The sequence below is a fragment of the Cyprinus carpio genome, chromosome B10 (genome assembly GCF_018340385.1).
Source record: "Cyprinus carpio isolate SPL01 chromosome B10, ASM1834038v1, whole genome shotgun sequence".
Classification (NCBI taxonomy): domain Eukaryota; kingdom Metazoa; phylum Chordata; class Actinopteri; order Cypriniformes; family Cyprinidae; genus Cyprinus; species Cyprinus carpio.
In genome coordinates this window covers 845,525-868,093 of record NC_056606.1, presented here as the reverse complement: position 1 = coordinate 868,093, position 22,569 = coordinate 845,525, and the positions used below count along the sequence as shown (strand labels likewise).

The 22,569-nt window shown below is 39.5% G+C and overlaps 1 protein-coding gene across 1 annotated transcript in view; it reads right to left on the bottom strand.

Annotated features, from left to right (window-relative positions):
* The window catches only part of LOC109079301 (fibrillin-2-like), a 140,049-nt gene that overhangs the window by 29,894 nt on the left and 87,586 nt on the right, over positions 1-22,569 (bottom strand). Inside the window, exons 44-47 of the mRNA XM_042731953.1 lie at positions 17,567-17,686; positions 17,128-17,250; positions 10,871-11,002; positions 138-263 (exon numbers count right to left, since the gene is read on the bottom strand). Coding sequence (XP_042587887.1) covers positions 138-263; positions 10,871-11,002; positions 17,128-17,250; positions 17,567-17,686 — 501 coding nt within the window. The remainder of the gene's footprint in view (positions 1-137; positions 264-10,870; positions 11,003-17,127; positions 17,251-17,566; positions 17,687-22,569) is intronic.

Here is a 22,569-nt window from a genome sequence, read left to right as displayed (position 1 = left end):
ACATTACAATGCACAAAAACAGGACAGCCAGTCCCCAGGAAAAGGCCAAGGCATTTAATTTCTTGTCAATATCACACACCGCTAGTTGACATACAGTATGGTCAGCTTTACATTTAGAGTCGAGAAAGAGGTTTTACCAAGACATTGTGTGCCTGTAGAGTCAGCTTTGAACCCAACGCCACATTCACATGTGTAGCTGCCCACAGTGTTGACACATCGACCACTCTCACAAACCCCAGGCCGGGTCAAGCATTCATTTTCATCTGTAAAAAGGAAATATAATTACAGAGGTAAATGAGCATGGATAAAAGAGACATTCTGTTCCATTCTAGTGTGTTCAATATATTTGTTGGATGTATTGGTGATTTCAATGTGTGTACCCAACCCTGGTATTCCTACATCTACTAACCAACCCCACAATTCCCACTAACAATTTTAAAGGGGTCATATGATGAGATTTCAAGTTTTCCTTTCTCTTTGGAGTGTTCCAAGCCCTTGGTGCATAAGGAAGATAAAGTTGCAAAGACTAAAGTTTTAAACCCAAAGAGATATTCTTTTATAAAAGTTAAGACTTGTCCACGTCCTCCTAAAACGCCTCGTATAAACACGCCCCCACATGTCTACGTCACAATGTGGGAAGTTTTGCATAACACCGCCCAAATGTTCATGCATAGAAAGAAGGCGTAACCTTTGATTGTCGCAGTTGCCGCAGGTGCCATGTTTCGTTGTGAAAGCGAAAATACTTAGTTTGGTCTTCCAAAAGAGGACACGACTAGAAATCAGTGGTTAAGTTGTATTTACAACACTGTTCCAGAACAGTTCAACCCAAATATTCAGATGTGTGCAGCACATTTTATGGAAGACTGTTTCCTGATCCTGGGAGAGTTTACTACAATGCCGGCGCTTCTGTCTCACAGTCTGTAAGTGTTTACATATGTAAAGGTGTTTAATAAAATTTGTCACCGATGATTCATACACAAGTTTTGAGCAGTGTAGAGCAGCGGTTCTCAATTCCAGTCCTCGCGCCCCCTGCTCTGCACATTTTGTATGTTTCTCTTATGGCTTCAGAAGTTTGTTCTATTTGAACGTAAGTGCCCTGCAAAGTGTACATCACAGGTTATTCTACCATAATTCCAGTTCGAAGTGAACTTATATGTTCCATTCAAAGTGCATTGAAGTGTGCGAGACGTGAATTTAAATTGTATTTATTTACAGAGGTATATGATGTCACACTTTTCCGTGTGTAGATGTTGCGCAGCGCAAATCTATAAACAAATGTTCCGAAGTGAAGTAAACTTCAACAGATTTCCTCTGCTCAGGGAGTAGGGAGCAATGAACATTTTGTTTGGGTATTGTATATGGGAACACATTTCATGTATGGAGCTCACTTCTAATGAGCTGATTATCTGAATCAGGTGCAGAGCTGGGGGGTGCAAGGACTGGAATTGAGAACCACTGGTGTAGAGTAGCGCTTGTTTTTTGTCGTTTCTCTTATCAAAAATGCAGACATGAAAGAGAGTTATGCTACACCACCTGTCACAATTTTTGATGGATTGACCTTTGACTTTTTGGCCCCCCACCCTCTGGTACGCACCAGCTGCTTTATAATATATCATGTTTAGCTGTTGTACCGCGGATGCGCTATGACATACCTTTGCGGTATATCATGAAATAAGATAGTGGTTATGTCGTCTATTACGGAAGACATATGTTTTCTATGCGTGACCATCTGGCGTCAGCTGTCCTCAGGGTGATAGACAAATGTTGCCTGTGTGTGAGCATCCGGTGAGAGGCGAACTTAGGGTGAAAGATTTTATGGTCTGTTCTGACATCCGGGGGGTTTGTCTCATCTGGGGCCTGTATGTCTGGTTGCATTCTAAGCCAGGGGATTTTTGCTTCCTCTCTCTCACTCTATGGTGATGTGAGAAAGATATTGGTTTTAAGGTCATAATAAATAAACAATTTTAAACAGCTTGTGAGAGCAGATCACACATATAATCTGTTGGCTGTATAAAAGAATTTAAATATGTAACTTAGTATAGTATAATAGTGAAAGTGAAAGTGACGTGACATACAGCCATGTATGGTGACCCATACTCGGAATTTGTGCTCTACTTTTAACCCATTTATGGGTAAGTGGGCAGCCATTTATGCTGTGGCGCCCAGGCAGTTGGGGGTTCGGTGACTTGCTCAAGGGCACCTCAGTCGTGGTATTGAAGGTGGAGAGAGCGCTGTACATTCACTCCCCCCACCTACAATTCCTGCCGGCCCGAGGCTTGAACTCACAACCCTTGGATTGCAAGTCCAACACTCTAACCGTTAGGCCACGACTTCCCCCATATAGTGCATTCAGGCTAACACATTTTTTGACCTAACATGTTCCCTGGGAATCAAACCCATAACCTTTTGTGCTGCTAACGCAATGCTCTACCACTGAGCCACAGGAACACTATCCATATCAGCTATTATTTAAATATATGAAAAACCATATTATATTCTTTATTTAAAACAATATATTTAACTGACAGTATATGTCAACGTGTTTACCATATATTCAGTTGTTTGCTCTTTAAACTTTTCTCTTCTAGTGCTTTTTACATAGTGCTTTTCATTTACTGTAAGATCTCTTTACAGTAGTGTAATAAAAGTAAACTTTTCTAAAAAAGTTTATTGCTGTATTTTACTGTATCTGCATCCCTCTATTTATGTCGTATACTGTAAGAGTCATTGACTACCATTCCTATTTCCCAAAAGGAGGTTTTCGTAACAGTGTTTTGAAATGATCTCACTAGTGTTCTCAAGTGAAGTAGTTTGTGTATTTGGCAGGTTTTTGTATCATCTGTGGCCAAAGTTTGAGTATGACAAAAGATAACGTGTTTTTGAGTATTACCGAATTTGAAAGTTATTTTTAATGTGACGATATTTGTTCATCCTTCATAGGTTGCCCACATGTATAGAACTAAAAGTTTCATAATGCTGGAAAGCAAACAATTATTTAAAGATAAAAAATATATTATCATCTACCACTAGTAGATGACCGCAGAGAAGTACTAATAGGCCATTTCCATTCCATAATATATATATATTTTTGTATCCATTAAATTATATTTAGACATTATGAATGACAGTAATAAAAGTACATTTTATCAGATGTAATATATTTATTACATTTGTAAGACGTCTGCTAAAGATCTGAGAATCATCTGCTGTGTACTCAAACGTCTCAGAAGCAGTTTTACATGCATTCTAATAAATGTCTATTTGACATCTGACAGTAAACATCTTAGAGACATATTGCAGATGAGCACTCTTAAAAATGGTCAGTATCTGGTGTGACCACCATTTGCCTCACTCAGTGCAACACATCTTCGCATAGAGTTGATCAGGTTGTTGACTGTGGCCTGTGGAATGTAGGTCCACTCCTCTTCAATGGCTGTGTAAAGTTGCTGGAAATGGGCAGGAACTGGAACACGCTGTCGTATACGCCAATCCAGAGCATCCTAAACACATGTCTGGTGAGTATGCTGGCCATGCATGAACTGGGATGTTTTTAGCTTCCAGGAATTGTGTACAGGGCAGGAACTGGAACAATCTTTCTTATACATGAAGTGATGGTCGTGGATGAATGGCACAACAATGGGCCTCAGGATCTCATCACGGTATCTCTGTGCATTCAAAATGTCATCAATAAAATGGACCTGTGTTCGTTGTCCATAACATACTCCTGTCCACACCATAACCCCACCGCCACCATGGGCCACTTGATCCACACCGATGACATCAGCAAACCTCTCACCCACACCATGCTATACATGCTGTCTGCAATCTGCCCTGTACAGTGAAAACCGGGATTCATCTGTGAAGAGAACACCTCTCCAATGTGCCAGACACCATCGAATGTGAGCATTTGCCGACTCAAGACGGTTACTGCAGTCAGGTCGAGACCCTGATAAGGACGACGAGCATGCAGATGAGCTTCCCTGAGACTGTTTCTGACAGTTTGTGCAGAGATTCTTTGGTTATGCAAACCGATTGTTGCAGCAGCTGTCCGGGTGGCTGGTCTCAGACGATCTTGGAGATGAAGATGCTGGATGTGGAGGTCCTGGGCTGGTGTGGTTACACGTGGTCTGCGGTTGTGAGGCCGGTTGGATGTACTGCCAAATTCTCTGAAATGCCTTTGGAGACGGCTTATGGTAGAGAAATGAACATCACGGGTTAATGCTCTGGTGGACATTCGTGCAGTAGGTATGGTGGTTGTTTGTTCATTCAAAACTTGCGACATCTGTGGCATTGTGCTGTGTGATAAAACTGCACATTTTAGAGTGGCCTTTTATTGAGGCCAGCCCACGGCACACCTGTGCAATAATCATGCTGTCTAATCAGCATCTTGATATGCCACACCTGTGAGGTGGATGGATTATCTCGGCAAAGGAGAAGACAGCTAACACAGATTTAGACAGATTTGTGAAAAATATTTGAGAGAAACAGGCCTTTTGTGTACATAGAAAAAGTCTCAGATCTTTGAGCTCAGCTCATTAAAAATAGGGGCAAAAACAAAAGTGTTGCTTTTATAATTTTGAAGGAAGAGTGCAGGACATGAGAGATGGCATCTTCAGTAGATCTGTTCAGGCAAACTGAAGAGGGTCCAAAGTATCAGGGATGAAGGACCAAATGTTGTTCTTTATAAGTTTCTCAAAGACCTTCATGACTGTTGACATGAGGGCAACTGGATGATCGTCATTCAGGCAAGAGGGGTTATTATTCTTAGGCACAGGGACGATGACAGATTTTTTTAAAGGAGGTGGGAACCACTGAGGTAGCAAGGGACTCATTAAAAATAGATGTAAACAAACCAGTGAGCTGATCAGCACAGGACCTCAGAACACAGCCAGAAATCCCATCAGGACCTGCTGCTTTCCTAATCTTCACTCGCTTTAGGGCCATCCGAACCTCGTCCTCCGACACGGTGTTCACATGATTATCACTGCTCTGATTGTGAACCTCAGTGATGTCAATTTTCCACCTACACAACCTGTTGAAGAAGAGCCACCTCATGAAATATTGCAAGCTTGATGGAAGCTATTGCAAGCTATTGCAAGCTTGATGGAACGTGTGAATACTCTAAAAGGTCAAGTAAATACGCAATGAATTTCAGACTAGATGCCAGACTGTGGAAGATCGCCTGCAGTATCGCATAAGACGCGAATGTGAACGAAGCGATAGAAAAATAGAAGTGTCTGTGCAAGACCTGGGCCAATCAATGATAGACTGCCTGAAAAGATGAGATGTGCAGATTTAAAACTAGCTGAAGGCTCTGGTTCCGCCCATGTCTACTACCATATCATCTAGATCCAGTGCTGTCATTTCGAAATCTCAGGATAAAACTTATGATGTACCACAACACCAAATAACTTGGTCAGGAAACTCAAGTTCAGCATATAATCCTCCAGTCAAGTTAGATTTCCCATGCTTTGGGGATGAACAAGATGAAGATCCCATTGTCTTCATAGAACACTGCGAGGAATATTTTGCTGTGTGCCCACTTAATGACTCCATGCAACTGGCTGCCCTTACATCAGTGCTGAAGAGGACTGCCAAGGACTGGTGGCAAGCGGAGAAAATAAATGTGCATGGATGGAGACAATTTAAAGAGCTATTTCTTTGTTCAACTCTTAGTGAGGATTATGATATGACAGCACGTAAACTGTTGGAGAGAAAGCAAGGGGTAAGGGAAAGCATAAGAGACTTTGCATTTCCTTGTCGTGTACTGTGTCTAAGATGGAAACGGGAGATGTCTGAAAAAGATATAGTACAGGCCATTCTTCGAAACTGCAATTCCTGATTAGCAAGTTTGTTACGAGGTACAGTCGCCAATGTAAGTGAGCTGGTCAGAATAGGCACTCAAATTGAGCGAGACTTTGATGAAGAAAAAAGGTATTGGAATCAAGGGAATGCAGTTGAGCAAAGGAAGAAATTGCTCAATGACCGTGAGCTCCAAGCAAATGCATGTGCCAGTAAACACAAGAGTTGTGCAGTTAGTGTTAAAAGCCGAGCAAACCATATTCAACACAGTTAACATCCCGATCATACTTCGTGGTAGATTCTGTTCTGCAATGGTGGATACCGGAAGCACTTTGACGCTCATGCATAAATCTCTGTGGAAGCAATTAAGTAAGGGTGAACCATGTGATCCAAGCGAACGCCACGTTTTCATGCTAGCCAATGGCCAGAGGCATGAAGCTGTAGGAAAAGTGCAGTGGCAGTGTCAAATCCAAGGTCAAGGGGTGGCACTGACAATATTCATTTTGAGGAACAGAGATTTGTCCGTGCCAATTATCCTTGGTGTGGATTTTTTGGTGAAGACGGGAGTTGTGCTAGATTTTTAAAAAAGCCCACTAGCTTTTTTATAGACTTACAGCCACAAATGACCTGGCTGATCATGTGTTTCCATTTCTGAGGCTGGACTCCATATCCTCAGAATCAGTCCTACACTCCATTCAACAGGTTGGATGGAAAGCTGAAACTACTCAGCCATACAAGGTGGAGTTGGAAGGTCTTTTATTCAACTGGCCCGCCGTATGCTCACAAGACATTGGACACATTAATGAGGTAAAAAACCTCATCATAACTACTGATGAGGTGCCAGTGAGGAAGAAGGCATATAGACTGTCCAAAGATAAACAACAATTCGTAGATGCTGAGGTCTAAGACCTCTTACACAAGAAAATTATACAACCATCAGTTTCACCATGGGCATCTCCAGTGGTAGCTGTAACAAAAAAGGATGGGAGCTTAATATTATGCATTGATTATCGTAACCTCAATGCTAAGACTCATCTGTATGCATACCCAATGCCTCAGATTCAAGAAATCTTGGAGTTGCTACATGGAGCTGCCATATTTTCCACAATAGATCTTAAGAGTGGATACTGGCAGACAGAAATGGAAGCTGATAGCGTACAAAAAACTGCATTTGTGATGTCTGCCTTCCATTTGGCCTGAAAAATGCAGCTACATTTCAAAGGTTAATGGAGCATGTCCTTAAGGGGGTAAGAGAAAAGTGCTGCCTATTATACATTGATTACATAATTGTATACTCAAGAAGCGAGGAAGAACACCGTGAACATATCAACCAGGTGTTACAATGCTTACATGATGCAGGGCTCATGCTCAATCTGGCTAAGTGTAATTTCATGCAACATACCATTGCTTTTCTGGGTCACATTGTATCCACGGAGGGAGTCAAGATGGTTCCAGCCAAGGTGGCAGCAACTAATGCATTCCCCACCCCTCAGTCCCTAAAAGATGTTAAATGTTCTTTAGGGTTGACAGTCTGGTATCACCGGTTCATTCCTAATTTATCAGAAAAGGCAGCTCCCTTGCATGCCTCGAAGCAGAACAAAGCCACATGGACCTGGACCGAAGAGTGTCAAGATTAATTTGATACTATCAAACAAAGTTTAACTCAAGCATCTGTGTTAATGCCACCTGATTTCAGCAAGCTATTTAGACTACAGACACATGCAAGTGAGATTGAACTGGGTGCGGTGTTGACTCAAGAAATGGAGGAAGGAGAGCGGATCTTTGCTTATGCATCAAGATTATTACCAGGGGCAGAGAAGGCATATTCTGTGTCTGAAAAAGAGTGTTTGGTGGTAGTGTGGGCCATTGAAAAATGGAGACCGTATCCAGAAGGGAGGCCATTTGAGGTTGTTATGGATCATGCAGCCCTAACATGGGTTTTCCAACATCTCAAACCATCATCAAGACTTACACGTTGGACCATTCGGTTACAAGGATATGAATTTAAAGTTAAATATCGTAAAGCCCAATGCAATGTCGTTCCCGATTTACTGTCTAGAATACCAGAGCATGCTACAGCGGACATGATTGCAGTAATCAAAACCCCACAGTCTACATTTTTTAGATTAACTTACCTATTGATGTTTCCAACATTGCTGCGGCACAACAGAATGATACAGAGATTCAGGAGCTGATTGCAGAGACAAAGTCCCAACCGGATCAAGACCCTTTACGATTGCACTAAATTGTGGAAAATGGTCTATTGTTTCAAAGTATGCCGGATAAACAAATAGGTAATAAACTTCAATTAATTATCCCTTCCTGTTTGCAAAAAGATTTCTTGTGTTATGCTCATGACAATCCACTTGACAGTCATCTGGGAAGACTCAAAACCCTCCTCAGACTCCTGGAAGTAGCTTTTTGGCCAAGCATAATGTCTGACATCTGGAAACATTGTAAAGAATGTTTGACATGCCAGAGATACAAACCTTTCCCTAAGAGTGCCATGCAAAATTAACATTTTATTGGTCATTGTTGATTATTGCTCAAAGTGGGTGGAATTGTTCCCATTAAAACAAAGCTAAAGCACCCTAAATTGCTAAGATCCTGGTTGAAGAAATCTTTACTAGATGGGGGACCCCTGCTTTTCTTGTCTCAGATCGAGGGGTTCAGTTCACCTCCAATCTACTCAACCTTATATGTAAGCAGTGGAGAGTAGTACAGAAACTCACAACCCACTCTGGGAGTGCCCAGACAAACTTGACAGAGCGCATCAACAGAACATTAAAGACTATGATGGCATCTTATGTTGCTTATCAACATCAACAATGGGACCGATGGCTCGCTGAGTTCAGATTTGCCATTAATACAGCTTGGCAAGAAAGAACTGGATATACTCCAGCAGAGATAGCCCTAGGAAGAAAACTCAAAGGTCCCTTGGGTAGATTTGTTAGGTTTAGTAGCACTCAAGATCCTAATGACATTATTTACCCAAATTTGGACTGACACCATAACCTCATCCATCTAGTCAAAGAGAATGTGGAACGAGCCCAGGCTAAACAGCAATGCTACAGTTATCGCAAGCAAACCCAGTATCAGGTGGGAGATATGGTCTGGGTACGGGCTCATCCATTGTCCAGAGCAGACGAAGGGATCATGGCCAAATTGTCTAGTAAGTGGAAAGATCCAGCCAGAATTAATAAGTGTTTAGGACCTGTCAATTACTCTTTTGATGACAATCCCATGAATGTAGGTACATGCCATGTTCAGAACCTTAAGCCTTGTCATGGTCTAGCCAAGTCTACCAGCAATGGAGGAGGTATGTAACAGTCTTAGAGACTGCTAACATGTTTTCCCTGTACTTTCTCTTCCCGGCCATTAAGGGGGCGCTGGTGAGCTATAGGTATCTAGGAAAATAACTCTGTATAGAAAAAGAGGATGTCAGTCATGTTATGGAGAGGTAGGAATGGGCTACATGATATTGACTCACATGTTGTTTCATGGGACACTTCTGTTTATTGCCCAGAATGAGTGAGTAATGCTTTGTTTCTTGTTTCTGTGATTTCATTTGTTGTATATTTGTTCAGAATGTTTGCTTATACTTTGTATTGTTTGTTGTAAAGGGGCCTCAGGTCATTTGCCTACTGTTTGGTGGCTTAGCATGAGGCGCTAATCCCACATGGTAAGGCCTGTTTAAAGAGCAACATGGAGCCTTCAGTGTTTTTATTCATGAATGAAAAGGCCATGGCATATAGGAGCTGCAAAAGCATCTACCCGTGTAAATTACGATTTTTGGATGGCATTTCATAAGGATTATATATTTGTATTTTTTTTGTTTGTTTTTTGGAGAAACAGCATGAACTGTGCAGTGATTTTTTATTTTTTTTGCAAGCCTTCATGGTTGTGCATTTTGGATGTGTTTTTGGCCTACACTTCTGTGGACTATGACTATATGGACTATGACTATATGTAACATTGCTCTACATCAACATCTTTCAGATAAGAATTACTGTTTTTTTTTTTTTTTGAGATTATGTCTTGTGATATTTTTCATTTCTGATTTGTAAGCCATTCAATCTGGTGTTACTCTCATTCAAAATAATATGTCTTTAAGCCTTTTTGATTTTCCAGTTTGGTTGTGTTTCTTTTGCTTGAAGGTGAAAACTAATTTATAAAGTCTGGTTGAACAAACATTGAACCCTCCATAAAATAGATTTATAGCCTAAACTTTTGCATGTCAGAGTGTTGGTTATACCGTGTCCCAACCGGACATGACTGGACGCGATAAAAGGTGCTTTTCCATATAGTTTTTGTCCTAACCACCCGTGACAGCTACAAGCGACAGCGGATTCTATTTCCGAAACAGTTTCTATTTTCTGCGACATCGCAACTGAAACAACATACAAACTATGACAGTAATAATCACATCTGGTGGCCCAAGAGGTCTCAATTCTGGAGGTCCTGGCTACAGAAGCCGTTCCTCATCTTCTCGACCATTCCTTTAGCACCTTGAACACTACAGACCCTCAGCTTGTGAGCACACTTACTGATCTGATGGAATAGGTTCTAACCCATGCACTCCTGTATTCTCTGTAGCTTCCCTGGTCCTGACTGGTTTGTTGGACACTCTGGTTCTAACCAGTTCCCTGAAACCTCCTCCTTCACTGGTTCCATCCAGCCTCCTAGGTTTAGTCTAGTTCCCTAAGATCTGAATCAATCCTTTGGTTCTGTCTGAAGCAACATCACCCTAGTTCAATTCATCTCAGGGTATAGGTTGGTTTACTTATCTTCTGCATTGGTCCTGTGATTTTTCTTTGTTCTAGAGAATTTTTGTTTTGTTCCATTAATGATGCAGTTAGATCCTCACCTCAACTACCTCCTTGTGTCTGTACCAACCTGTGACAATGCGAGGCTTTCAAAGCTAGTTCAATTTAAAATGGGTATGAATGATAAAAACATACAGACTCACTATCATTTGTAAATTAAACATATTTTTTTCCATCAGTGTGTTTGTAAACATGAACAGCAATGCAGATCAGTTAAATTAGATTTTAAAAACAGATTTTACCTTGACACATGTCGTCATTCATCCTGCGGATCATCCCGGCTGGACAAACACACATGAACGTGCCAATTAAGTTGTTACACTCCATTCCTCTGGAGTCACAGTTGTGAAGATCATTTGCACACTCGTCTACATCTGAACACAAGGGAGCTCAGTGCTATTAGTATACTTATAGCACACTTGTATAAACTTCTTTTTTGTAAGGGTTTACATGAATCATCCCAGACAGCAACATACAGTAGGTGGCCATCCAAAATGGTGGTTCTACCGCCGCTCGTACCGCCGCCGCGGCGTCGGCAAAGTGCATTTGCAGCTTTTGACCGCTGAGTGGCGCTTTAATCACAAGTTTTCAAACAAGCGCATCAAAGCACATTTTCGCAATTAGACGTCAGCTTTGCCTCACCGATGTGTTATATTTGACTGCAGTCGGGGAAAATGAAAGAAAAAATATTTAATATTCACAGATGAAAGTTTAGTCCTTATATGTAAGATATGTGCGTTTCTTAGAACGAATTCAAGCAGGATAAATGTCAAGCCTAAGAGCCTGTGCTTATATTTTCTCTACACCATATTTTAGATTTAACACATTTAAATAGTGTGCAGTATTATTTATATAATTATGAATTATGTGTTATATTATTCAAAAGAAATTGTGGTTTACTTTGCATTGGAGAATTAAAAGTGGTAACATAGTGAGCTAGGCTTGCGTGTTTTATAAATTATTTTCTTTATTTTAGTAATACGGGAGGCACTGAATAATTTTGCTCCCACTATTTAGGCCTAATTAAAACAAGAAACGAATAAATTAAACCTGCACGATTTAACTAAATCATTGAAACTCTAAACAATGGACTGATTAATAAAACGTCCTCATGATTAAACTCAAGTTCTCGAAAAACACAGGATGTAAAAAAAAGAGCTTAATTGACAACTTCAGTCTTCTTTACTTGCTTTCATGTAATTTAAGTATAAAAAAAAAAAAAATAATAATAAATAAACAAATAAATACATTGAAGCCGCATTTAAATGCAGGTTTGTATAATATTCCAAATATCAGTGCAAGGTTTGCTCAGCGCGCATGTTGCTGAGTGCACATGCAGCATTTATTCTTATTTGTCTACATTTTATCTTAATTACAAATCTTGTTTGGTTTTCTTTTGGATAATTGCGTGTAAAAAAAAATAATATTTGCTTTGTAATGCATATGCAAAATGTGAATTGTTATTCATATTCAAGTGTTTGTGCGAAAATTATTACGCGTGCATGACAGGGAGGCGCCCTCTCGGTCACGTGATTTTTTTCCTGATAATGAAATAACTGAAAATCTGGGTGTCTCGCATACATGAGAAATATATCTACAGAAAGCTTGACATGTCTTTTAAATGAATCAATTCAGAATGAAAGCATTATGTAATCTGTGAAGGTGCATTTCTCTCTAAATGCGCGTCCATGTGGAGAGAGCCAGCACTGTGAATTTCATCTTGCAGCCGACAAGAAATCATTTGTTTATTAATAAATAATTAAAATGTCTTCTTTTTTCACAATTATTGGGCTGCCTGTGCTTTGTGGCAAACTTAATGCATGTGCTTGAGCGCGGAATATATTAAGGCTCATTATGGAGTATAGATGTAAATTTAATATAAACCTGCGATTAGTTGAATAATGACAAATGAAGGACTAGTAACTAGAAAAATCTTACGTGGGAGGCAGATCTATTAAACACCCTGTAGACATCACTGTTAAAATTTTTAAAGCTTTTTATACGCGTTTGCATAAATTCTTCTTTCAGTACGGTCTGTAATGGAGAGATGTCTTAACATTGATTTTACCTCTGAAACACAAAAATGAAAATTGAAATAAAATTGATATTTTATGTTTTGAGAATGGCCAGCCCTTCTCTGCAGATATTGTCCTTCTGGTTTGTGCATTGTAAATCACATAAGGTCTACAAAATATATAAAAAACTCTTGTGTTTTTTGTCACGTCTGTAAAAATAAATAAATAAAAAAAAAAAGCCTATTACACATGTTCATAAACGGATACTTTACTGATGTCTGGACTCTTTTTGGTATTTAGAAAAACTTCAATATATTGTTCATGAATAGGCTACATTCTGTGAAAAATTTATATTTCACACTCTAAAAAATATTGTATGGACGCAACAAAATAAAACGGCCGACGCTCCACTCAGGGCTCGTAGTTGTGATTGGGCTCAACCCTCCCCGCGCATTTGAGACACACTGCCGAGCAGAGTATGAGCGGAGCGGAGTGATTCTGACTGGAGCGAGGAGATTTTTTTTTTAAAAGTCGGAGCGTCGTGGTTTTCACTCGCTCCAGCACCGCTCCATCACGAGTACAATTCATGCCAACAGCCCGTAATATAACTGCATATTTAGCAAGAATTCACATGATAAACATATTTAGCTATAGCTTGATACACATAATCTCTCCGATCAGAAGATTATAATGACGGCAATAGTCGAGCGTTGCAGGCTAGTTCTCAAGGAGTTTATCTTCCTTTTACTGATTATTTTCGGGTTAAAGCATGATTTAAACAGATACAGCACATTCACACGTAATCGCTGTCGCAATAATGCATTCAAACAAATGTAATTTTACAGTGCTGCTTCGTCTGTAACTGATTTTGAAATCTGTAAGAAATGCATCGATCTGTAGATAAAATAACTTACGAAAATGTACTGTTATATTCATCACAAACAAAATTTGCACAGCAGAATGCAACAATTATACCTTTTAATGCTGACAATGTTATTAGTTTGGCGTTTGGTAGGAAAAAAAGTATGCACACAATAGCCTAATTTCCTTTGAAACTCTCCTGTAATTTATTTATTTATTTATTATTTTATTTTTATAGGCTACGTTATGAACATAACATTTCAGCTTTATCCACGGAGCGAGTACGGATCAGAGAATAGTGAACACGGAGCGGAGTGATTATTAAATGCTAGGAGCGTGGAGGGAAATTGTTGCTGCTCCACTCTCACATACTCTGCTGCCGAGTGAGAGATGTTTCGCCCTACGAAATGAACAAGACCGTCCGGTGTAGACACGCTTAGACGGTGTCTGCTATATTTGCAAATAATTGATATAAGAAATAAAAATAAATACATAACCTAAACCAGCGGCATAACGAGATGAAAATATAGACTAGAAAATATATTTAGACTTGCTCTGTCCTGCGTCCATGATACTGACTCACTGCGGAGCTGGCAGTTTTAATCTGAACAGCTCTTAACGCCGAGGTGGATGGTTAGATGCATGATGGCTAGTATTAGTAATCGGATTTTTTGTGAAAAAAAATCGGGGATTTAAAAAAAAAAAAAAAATGGGGATTTTTTAGGCCATCGCCCAGCCCTAATGCAACAGTTTTTTTTTTTTTTTTTGTTTTTTTTAAGGCAACTTCCTCTGAAATTAAGTTATAATAACTAATAAACTTTATTGCGCTATACAGTAGTCAACATCTGAAGTGGATCAAACCTTTCTTTAAAGTTGGTTAAAAAACGTCCTAAAAACCTGTTTCTGCAAGTATGAGATAAAACCCTCATAAGACATTGTGTATATGAAAGACCAAGAGATTCACACCTTTATCTCGACCCCCACAAGCTATACAGAACTACCCCCAAAAACCCAGCCCCCTCCAGCTGAACTGAATTCGGTCTGATTTTTGGCTGTGAGGAACGCTGTGTTGTCATGTTACTGGGTTGAAACATGCCTTCACTCACAGCAGCCCTGCTCTTTTTATTCATTATTTTCTCGCAGCCCATATTATTATTATCACTAGACCATAATAATACAAATATCAATTGATAATTAATCATTATTTTTGAGAAAATCGTAGACGTTTGTGAACGTAGACGTTTGAGGCAGGCTTTAAGACCAAGCGGAATCCTCTGCAGCTGCTCCCGCTTCACAGCGAGCGTGAGCACTATTGACCCAGCTTCACCGTCCACGGTTTGATTTCATAAAATCAGTTTGAGGCGAATACAACTTATTGATCATGAGCCTAACATTTAGCAAGGCGGGAAAACATTCAGTCTACCTGAAGAAAGACATATTTCATTGAGCTAATGCTGTTAAAAATGCATCATAGAAATGTTTCATAGACCTTCAGTTGTTATGCTTTAAAATCCAACGGATAGGCCTGTATTATTGTACATTACAAATATTTGGATCGTCCCTTATTTTCTTAAAGAGTAAATACTTATTTTCTTCAAGAATAAACATTATAAATAAAGAATAAAAGAAAGATACCTCTATTAGTCCTTATTTGCCATTTTCTGAAGTTAATTTGCAACTCTAATGATGATGTGACTCCCCTGACAGTGGCACGTTCCTCAAAAAAATAAAATAAAAATAAAATAAAACCTTGTTAGAGCTATGTGAGCGATTAATTGTTTTAAAAAAGAAAAAAAAAGTGTGTGCTTGGTTTCTGAAATGGAAAACGAATACAGCTTGTAAAAAATGATATGATGAAAAGAAATAATTTAAGCAATTAAATCCTTTTTTTAAAAATACCATATTCAACTTGAATTTCAATACTATTAAACTGACTTTTAAAATCTTAAGGAGTTTATAAGTTTGAAACGGTAAAATGTCACAGTGCATGTTAAATAGTCTAAATGAACTTGTATCTCTTATATAGTATCTGAAGACGTTGATTGCATCTTAGCATAAAACTAACAATATATTTTAACTTTTTTTTAATGAAAAATTCCTGTATATAATATGTGACAGCAACCTTTATATCAAACATTCTGAAATCGTCCACAGCTGAGCATCGCGGGAGGTAGCTTGAGCGCGCGGATGGTGAATGTCAGATGCATGGAAAAATAAAGCTGGATAAAATTATAGCTACACGAAACTTTGTAAATATTTACAGCATAGCTTAGATTAGGCCCATACTCTGTTCCTAAGTATATAATGTAAATTTGTTAACCCACAATAACACATTTTAACCGATTAATCACCTGTTTTCGTTTGCTGCATTTTTTTAAACACGTTAAAAAATAAATTACATTTGTGAGAGTTGCATTTTATTACATTCAGAAATAATAATGGCAGGGCTAATAATGCTATAGGCTAATGTACCAACAGGATATTTTTAGTTCCCTTCACTTTACAACAAACCTTTTAAATTTAACAAATTTATCAGAACACAACCAGAATTACAAATATATAATTCTAATGGATAAATATAATTGCAGTATATAATAATATAGGCTTATAAACAAAACAAAAATAATAATTAAAATAATTTAAAGCGATACATAAGGTAAGGTTGGGCTTATCTCTCTCATTCGGGACAAATCCAAACATGTTTCCCATTTGAAGCTAAACTCTTATTCATTAGGTAAAATAGGCTTTGGATTTCACACATGTTTCAGTATCGACAGAAAAAAAATCATAATGAGTAAAAATATGCCAAAGTGGCCCGCTGCTCGCGCCGCATGGCTCGTGAACGACTGCTGTTTCCAATGAATATATGCGCGTGAGCCACCAGCGCGATCAAAGTCACAATTCACATTTTTTGGTCACACAGTAAAGGCATAATTTAAAAATGCAAAGTGTTAGCAGTTTGACAAAATCAAGAATAATAACAGAGTGAATAAGAATTATTTGTAAATGCTGGACCGTTCTCATTTCGCTCTGCAAATGGAACCTGAAGATTATTATTATTTTTTTAACCAAGAATGAACCGAAATTAAATCATTTACTAATTATAACGGAAATGTAACATTTACTAATACAAAATACAAAACATTTACTAATATAAAACTTTTAATCTGTATATAAGGTCTTTCTTAAAATTTTTGATGAGTAGACTGTAGCCTAAGACTATCCTATTTTTTAATGGCTTTTAAGGATGTTATGTATGTATATTTATGTAATTGTTGTTTTAGTGTAACGTCTTCCTTTCATTTTACAATTACATTCAGTTCGCAATCCGTCCCTTTGCGCCACCTGGCGGTAGTTTTTGCGAATGATTTTAACACGCGACTGATTTGCAGTTAACGCCGCGTCCCTGCGGCGGCAGTACGCGCGGCGGTATTACCCCATTTTGGATGTCTACCTACTGTAGTGTTGGCCCAGATCAGGCCCACATCTGGCCCGTGTGAGATCCATGCAGGCCAGATGTGCGCCAGATCTGGGCTGAAACTGCTTGCTGTCTGGGATGTCTACTACAATCACTTAGGGTTGGAAAGTTTCACTCCAAACAAATGATTATTGATGAGTTGTACCCTGACACATGCGTCCATCCTCTCGCAGTGTGTATCCAGATGGACAGCTGCATTCATAAGCCCCGAAAGTGTTAATGCAGCGAAATGCACAGAGCAGAGGATTCTGACTGCACTCATTCACATCTGGACAATCAGCAATGACACACAATCAGTCAAAGACAGACACAACAACACATCCGGTATGAAAAGTCCCTCAGTCTATATAACAATGTTTGACTATTCAATGATTTACTTATTAGCAACATAAATGGCATGTATTTGAATCATCATCATTTGAGGGGTTGTCACAGCAAATACTGAAATTGATATTTAATTTGATTAATTACTTAGCATATAATGTAATTAATCTGGGTAATTGTCAACTATGTCAAATATAGACAGAAGAGAACATTTATTTCTAAATCTAATGGCATCATGCATGTCAATTTTGTCAACTAACCTTCACAGCTCATCATTGGTCCAGGCTCAAACCCCTCCTCACACAGACACTCAAATCCTCCAATCACATTTGAGCACGTGCCATTTTCCACAGGGGTTCCCAAAGAACACTCATCAATATCTGCACACACACGAATGCTGTTAGCTAAACAAGTCAAAAATTCAAACTCTCAATAAACAGTCAACTGGCTGATAATAAGATGATGGCCCAGCTGAGATACAGTTTCTAATGGATCAGCAAGTTCTGCCCATTCAATCCATGTCTAATTCACCTGATCTGCAAGTGGGGCAAACCAGAATACCCAGAGGAAACCTACATCAACAAGAACCATGGATTAGCAAAATGTCAAGATAATACCACTGGGAAAGATATCTACATAATCTCAGCCAATTTGCAGCCAAAGTGACTAGAAGTTATTAAAGTTTCAACGAGAGTTGCTGATTTTCTCCATCAATGTTTTGTGGTGGTTATGGGGCAACATTCTACAAAATATTGTCTTGTATTCTGAAAAATAATCCACAGTGTAATTCCAACAGTACATCTACACAGAGACAAAGACCCGACAATGAAACACTAAGAGAACTGAACTTAAGTACACGTAATAATCAGACACACACCTGAACATAATGAAATCAAATGAGTAACAATGACAACAAACAAGGAGCAGAAAACAGTGCAATACAGAGACAGAGTGGTGTGAAAAATACATTCAATGATGAATAATGAAACAAAACTTATTTTAAAGTAAGTTTTAGAAATGGTTTTGCTAAAAGTTCTCTTACCATTACAATGTGTTCTTGTGTAGTCAAGCATGTAGCCTGTGGGACACTCGCAGCGGGAAAGAGCCATCTGTGTTGATGCAGCGGGGGCCATTCACACAGATCTCTGGAATTCTCCACACATTTCGTTTAAGTCTGAAAAACACACAGTGATCCAGCACGGTCAGTCTGTAACAGCAGGGGTGTCAAACTGAATGCCTGGAGGGCCAGAGCCCTTCAGTAGTTTAAATTCAACCCTAATAAAACACGCCTGATCCAAACAGCTTTATATTTTTGTGCACTCTGGGTTTAATATTTTATGTCTCCTCAACAGACAACTTGGGTGTTTTAATTATCAGAATATATAGAAATATTATTACATTATTTTACATTATTATTATTATTTAATTGTTTATTTTACAATCTCTAGAACACATCAACTCTTCACAGTTTTTCTTTTAAATTTCAGCTACTCCAGCAACTCCAATAAATTTCACAGTCTCAGCATTAAAACCCATTATAACACAGCCAACAAGTACAATATTGTCTTTACCCACACGTGTGTTCCCAGCACCAGGAATGATCCCATGGCCAAATGGACAAGATCTGAAATGCAGCTGTAAACAAAAAAAAAAACAAACACAAACACACATGACATGAAACAATGAGACGGATTTTGGAGCAATGTTTGTGGTGGTGTAAACTGATCATGAAGGAGAGGAGAGCTCTGGTACACATCCTGTTCTTTTAGGGGCACAGCTCACAGGGGTCGCCCCAGCCCTCTTTGGCCATGATGCTACAGCAGCACTTGGCTTTGCTGGTGTTAAATGCCTGTGGGACAGAGCACTTGCCGCTCTCAAAGCGTGTGAAACAGAAGCTCTCTCTAGTGTCTAACACAAAAAACAGTCAGTGAGTATTATATAAGGAATGACAATGTTTAGTTTGAAGACATATTTCATATTTGTTAATACTCTTGTGTGTAGAACTACTACTTACACACTTTTAGAAACAATGTGAGCCTGGTACAAAAAGTGTTTTTGGTCTATGGTTATTGGCTTGGTGACACGCTGCCAAGACTGCAATGACTGTCTCCACCCACTTTAAGCTTCGAAAATGCTCTTCAGAAACCTACGGTGGTGACGTCACGGTCACTACTCCATTGTGTTTTACAGTCTATGATTGAATCATGCTTGAATCCCTACTGAAGCCTAATTGGTTAACGTTTGTAGATCTGCACAAACCTATGGCAATTCAACCTGTAAAAATGGGCAGGGCCAACTGCCTATATGTAAAGCACGGTAGTAAAGCACGGTAGTAACTGGAGAGTTTCCTGTTGAAATGGTCTCTAACATTGTGTTTGAATCATGCTTGGGGAACGATATACCCATAGCACTGTGCTATAAAAGTGCAGAACAGAACCGTCCTCCAAGCCCACTCTAGGGGCCATCACACGGGCCCTAAAGAACAATAGGCTAACTAGTCAAGACGTCTAGGACCACTTACTAGATGTGCAATACAATTAAGCAGACCAAGATGCCTGCCTGAAGGTCTAGGGACATCCAGGTTATAACAACCAACAACCAGCCAGCTGCCTCAACAAACCAAGTCATTTTTTTCTTTCTTCCTACAGATTGGCCAGCAAGTCAAGTCAAGTCGACCTTTATTTATATAGCGCTTTAAACAAAAAGATGTGCGTCAAAGCAAAACTGAACAACAGTAATTAGGAAAACAGTGTGTCAATAATGCAAAATGACAGTTAAAGGCAGTTCATCATTGAATTCAGTGATGTCATCATGCAGCTCAGTTCAGTTTAAATAGTATCTGTGCAATAATTTGCAATCAAGTCAACGATATTGCTGTAAATGAAGTGTCCCCTTGGGAGAAACCAGGCTCAGTCGGGAGGCCAGTTCTCCTCTGACCAGACGAAACCAGCAGTTCAATTCCAGGCTGCAGCAAAGTCAGATTGTGCAGAAGAATCATCTGTTTCCTATGGTCTTGTCCCGGTGGTCGTCTGAGACCAGGTCTTTACAGGGGATCTGTCTCTGGGGCTCTAGTTGTCCTGATCTCCGCTGTCTTTCAGGGCTGTAGAGGTCCTTTCTAGGTGCTGATCCAACATCTGGGCTGGATACGTTCTGGATCCGGGTGACTGCAGTGACCCTCTGACTTGGATACAGACTGGATCTGGTGGCTATGGTGACCTTGGTAATAAGAGAGAAACAGACTAATATGAGCGTAGATGCCATTCTTCTAACGATGTAGCAAGTACATCGGGTGTTATGGGAAGTGTTCCGGTTCCGGTTTACCTAATTAATGCAGCCTAAAAAATCCTTTAAACGGATTTTGTATATTAGAAGTGTATTATTAGTGTGTTATGTGTAAGCCATGTTAAAGAGATGGGTCTTTAATCTAGATTTTAAACTGCAAGAGTGTGTCTGCCTCCCGAACAATGTTAGGTAGGTTATTCCAGAGTTTTGGGCGCTAAATAGAAGAGAGGATCTTCCGCCCGCAGTTGACTTTGATATTCTAGGTATTATCAAATTGCCAGAGTTTTGAGAACGCAGCGGACGTGGAGGACTATAATGTAACAACAGAGACTCGTTCAAATACTGAGGTGCTAAACCATTCAGGGCTTTATAAGTAATAATGTCAAGATTTTAAAATCTATACGATGTTTGATAGGGAGTCCAGTGCCGTGTTGTTGACAGGACCGGGCCTTAATATGATGCATACTTCCTGGTTCTAGTAAGAACTCTAGCTTCTGCATTTTGGACCAGCTGGAGTTTGTTTACTAAGCGTGCGAACAACCACCCCAATAGAGCATTACAATAGTCATAACCTTGATTCTTAAACGCATGGAATAAATAAGGGTCTGCATTTGACATTGAGAGCACAGGTCATAATTTAGATATATTTTTGAGATGGAAAAATGCAGTTTTAATAAATGCTTAGAAATGTGGCTTTCTAAGGAAAGGTTGCTATCAAACAGCACACCTAGGTTCCTAACTGATGACGAAGAATTGACAGAGCAGAGCCATCAAATCTTAGACATCGTTCTACCGTAGGTCATTACATGCAGAGCTTTTAGGTCCTATCATTAACACCTCCTGTCTGTTTTTCAGAATTTAGTCTAGCAATAAGAAATTACTCGTGCATCCAGTTTTTTTATCCCTCGACCTATGCATTCCTATTTTAGTTTTTCAAATTGGTATGTTTCACCCGGGGCACACAAAGAAATATAGAGCTGAGTATCCCCATCAGCATAACAGTGAAAGCTATAACACTGTGTTTCCTGATAATATTTCCCAGAGTTAACATGTAAAACCTTGAAGAGTAACGGCCCTAGTACTGAGCCTTGAGGTACTCCACATACTGCACTTGTTGAACGATATGAATACCCTCTTCATTCACTGCTACGAATTGATGGCGCGGTCATATAAGTACGATTTAAAACCCATGCTAATGCACTTCCATTAATGCCAACAAAGTGTTCTAGTCTATGCAAAAGAATAAGTGTGGTCAATAGTTGTCGAACGCAGCACTAAGATCCAATAGGACTAATAGAGAGATACAAACCACAATCAGATGATAATAGGCAGGTCCATTTTGTAACTCTAAGGAGAGCAGTCTCAGTACTAATGATGCTCGGAGTCGAAATCCTGACTGACATCCTCACAGATGCCATTTTTGTCGTTAGATTGTGGCTTAGCAGAATAGCAACCATGTATACTCAGAGCATGGAAAGGGGTGCCCCCCTTATCCATCAGCTCTTGGAAAAGGACAATATTGTCAGTACTTCACAAGAGAATGGGATGGGCATAGAACTGTCTGTGTAGGAGTGCCTCTGGCCTCTGAATATTGTTGGCTCCTGCAAAAGGGAGCTGCAAAAGGTCTCCCAGGTCAAGGGGTGTGCGTCTCGGCAAAGTTAGGCTCCATAACTTGGGTTAGGATGCTGGCAGGTAACCTCTTGCTTTTTCCTCAGTGTGAGAGTGGCCAGGGTGCTGTGTGGACGGCATGCAGGGTAGCAGTCGGGGAACCATGACTTGCATGGAGCCAGAGACAGTCTGAATGGGAGGACTGTAAGCGGTAAGCCAGATCTTCATTATCTAGTTTTTGGTGCAAACTTCATATAAAGGCGAAAACTGTAAATTCTACTTCTTGTTACAAGTATAGTAGCAATCCATCACGTCTACTCACAAAAAGGCTTCGTTTTCGGTAAGCGAATTCTTTAGCATATCCCAAAACCTC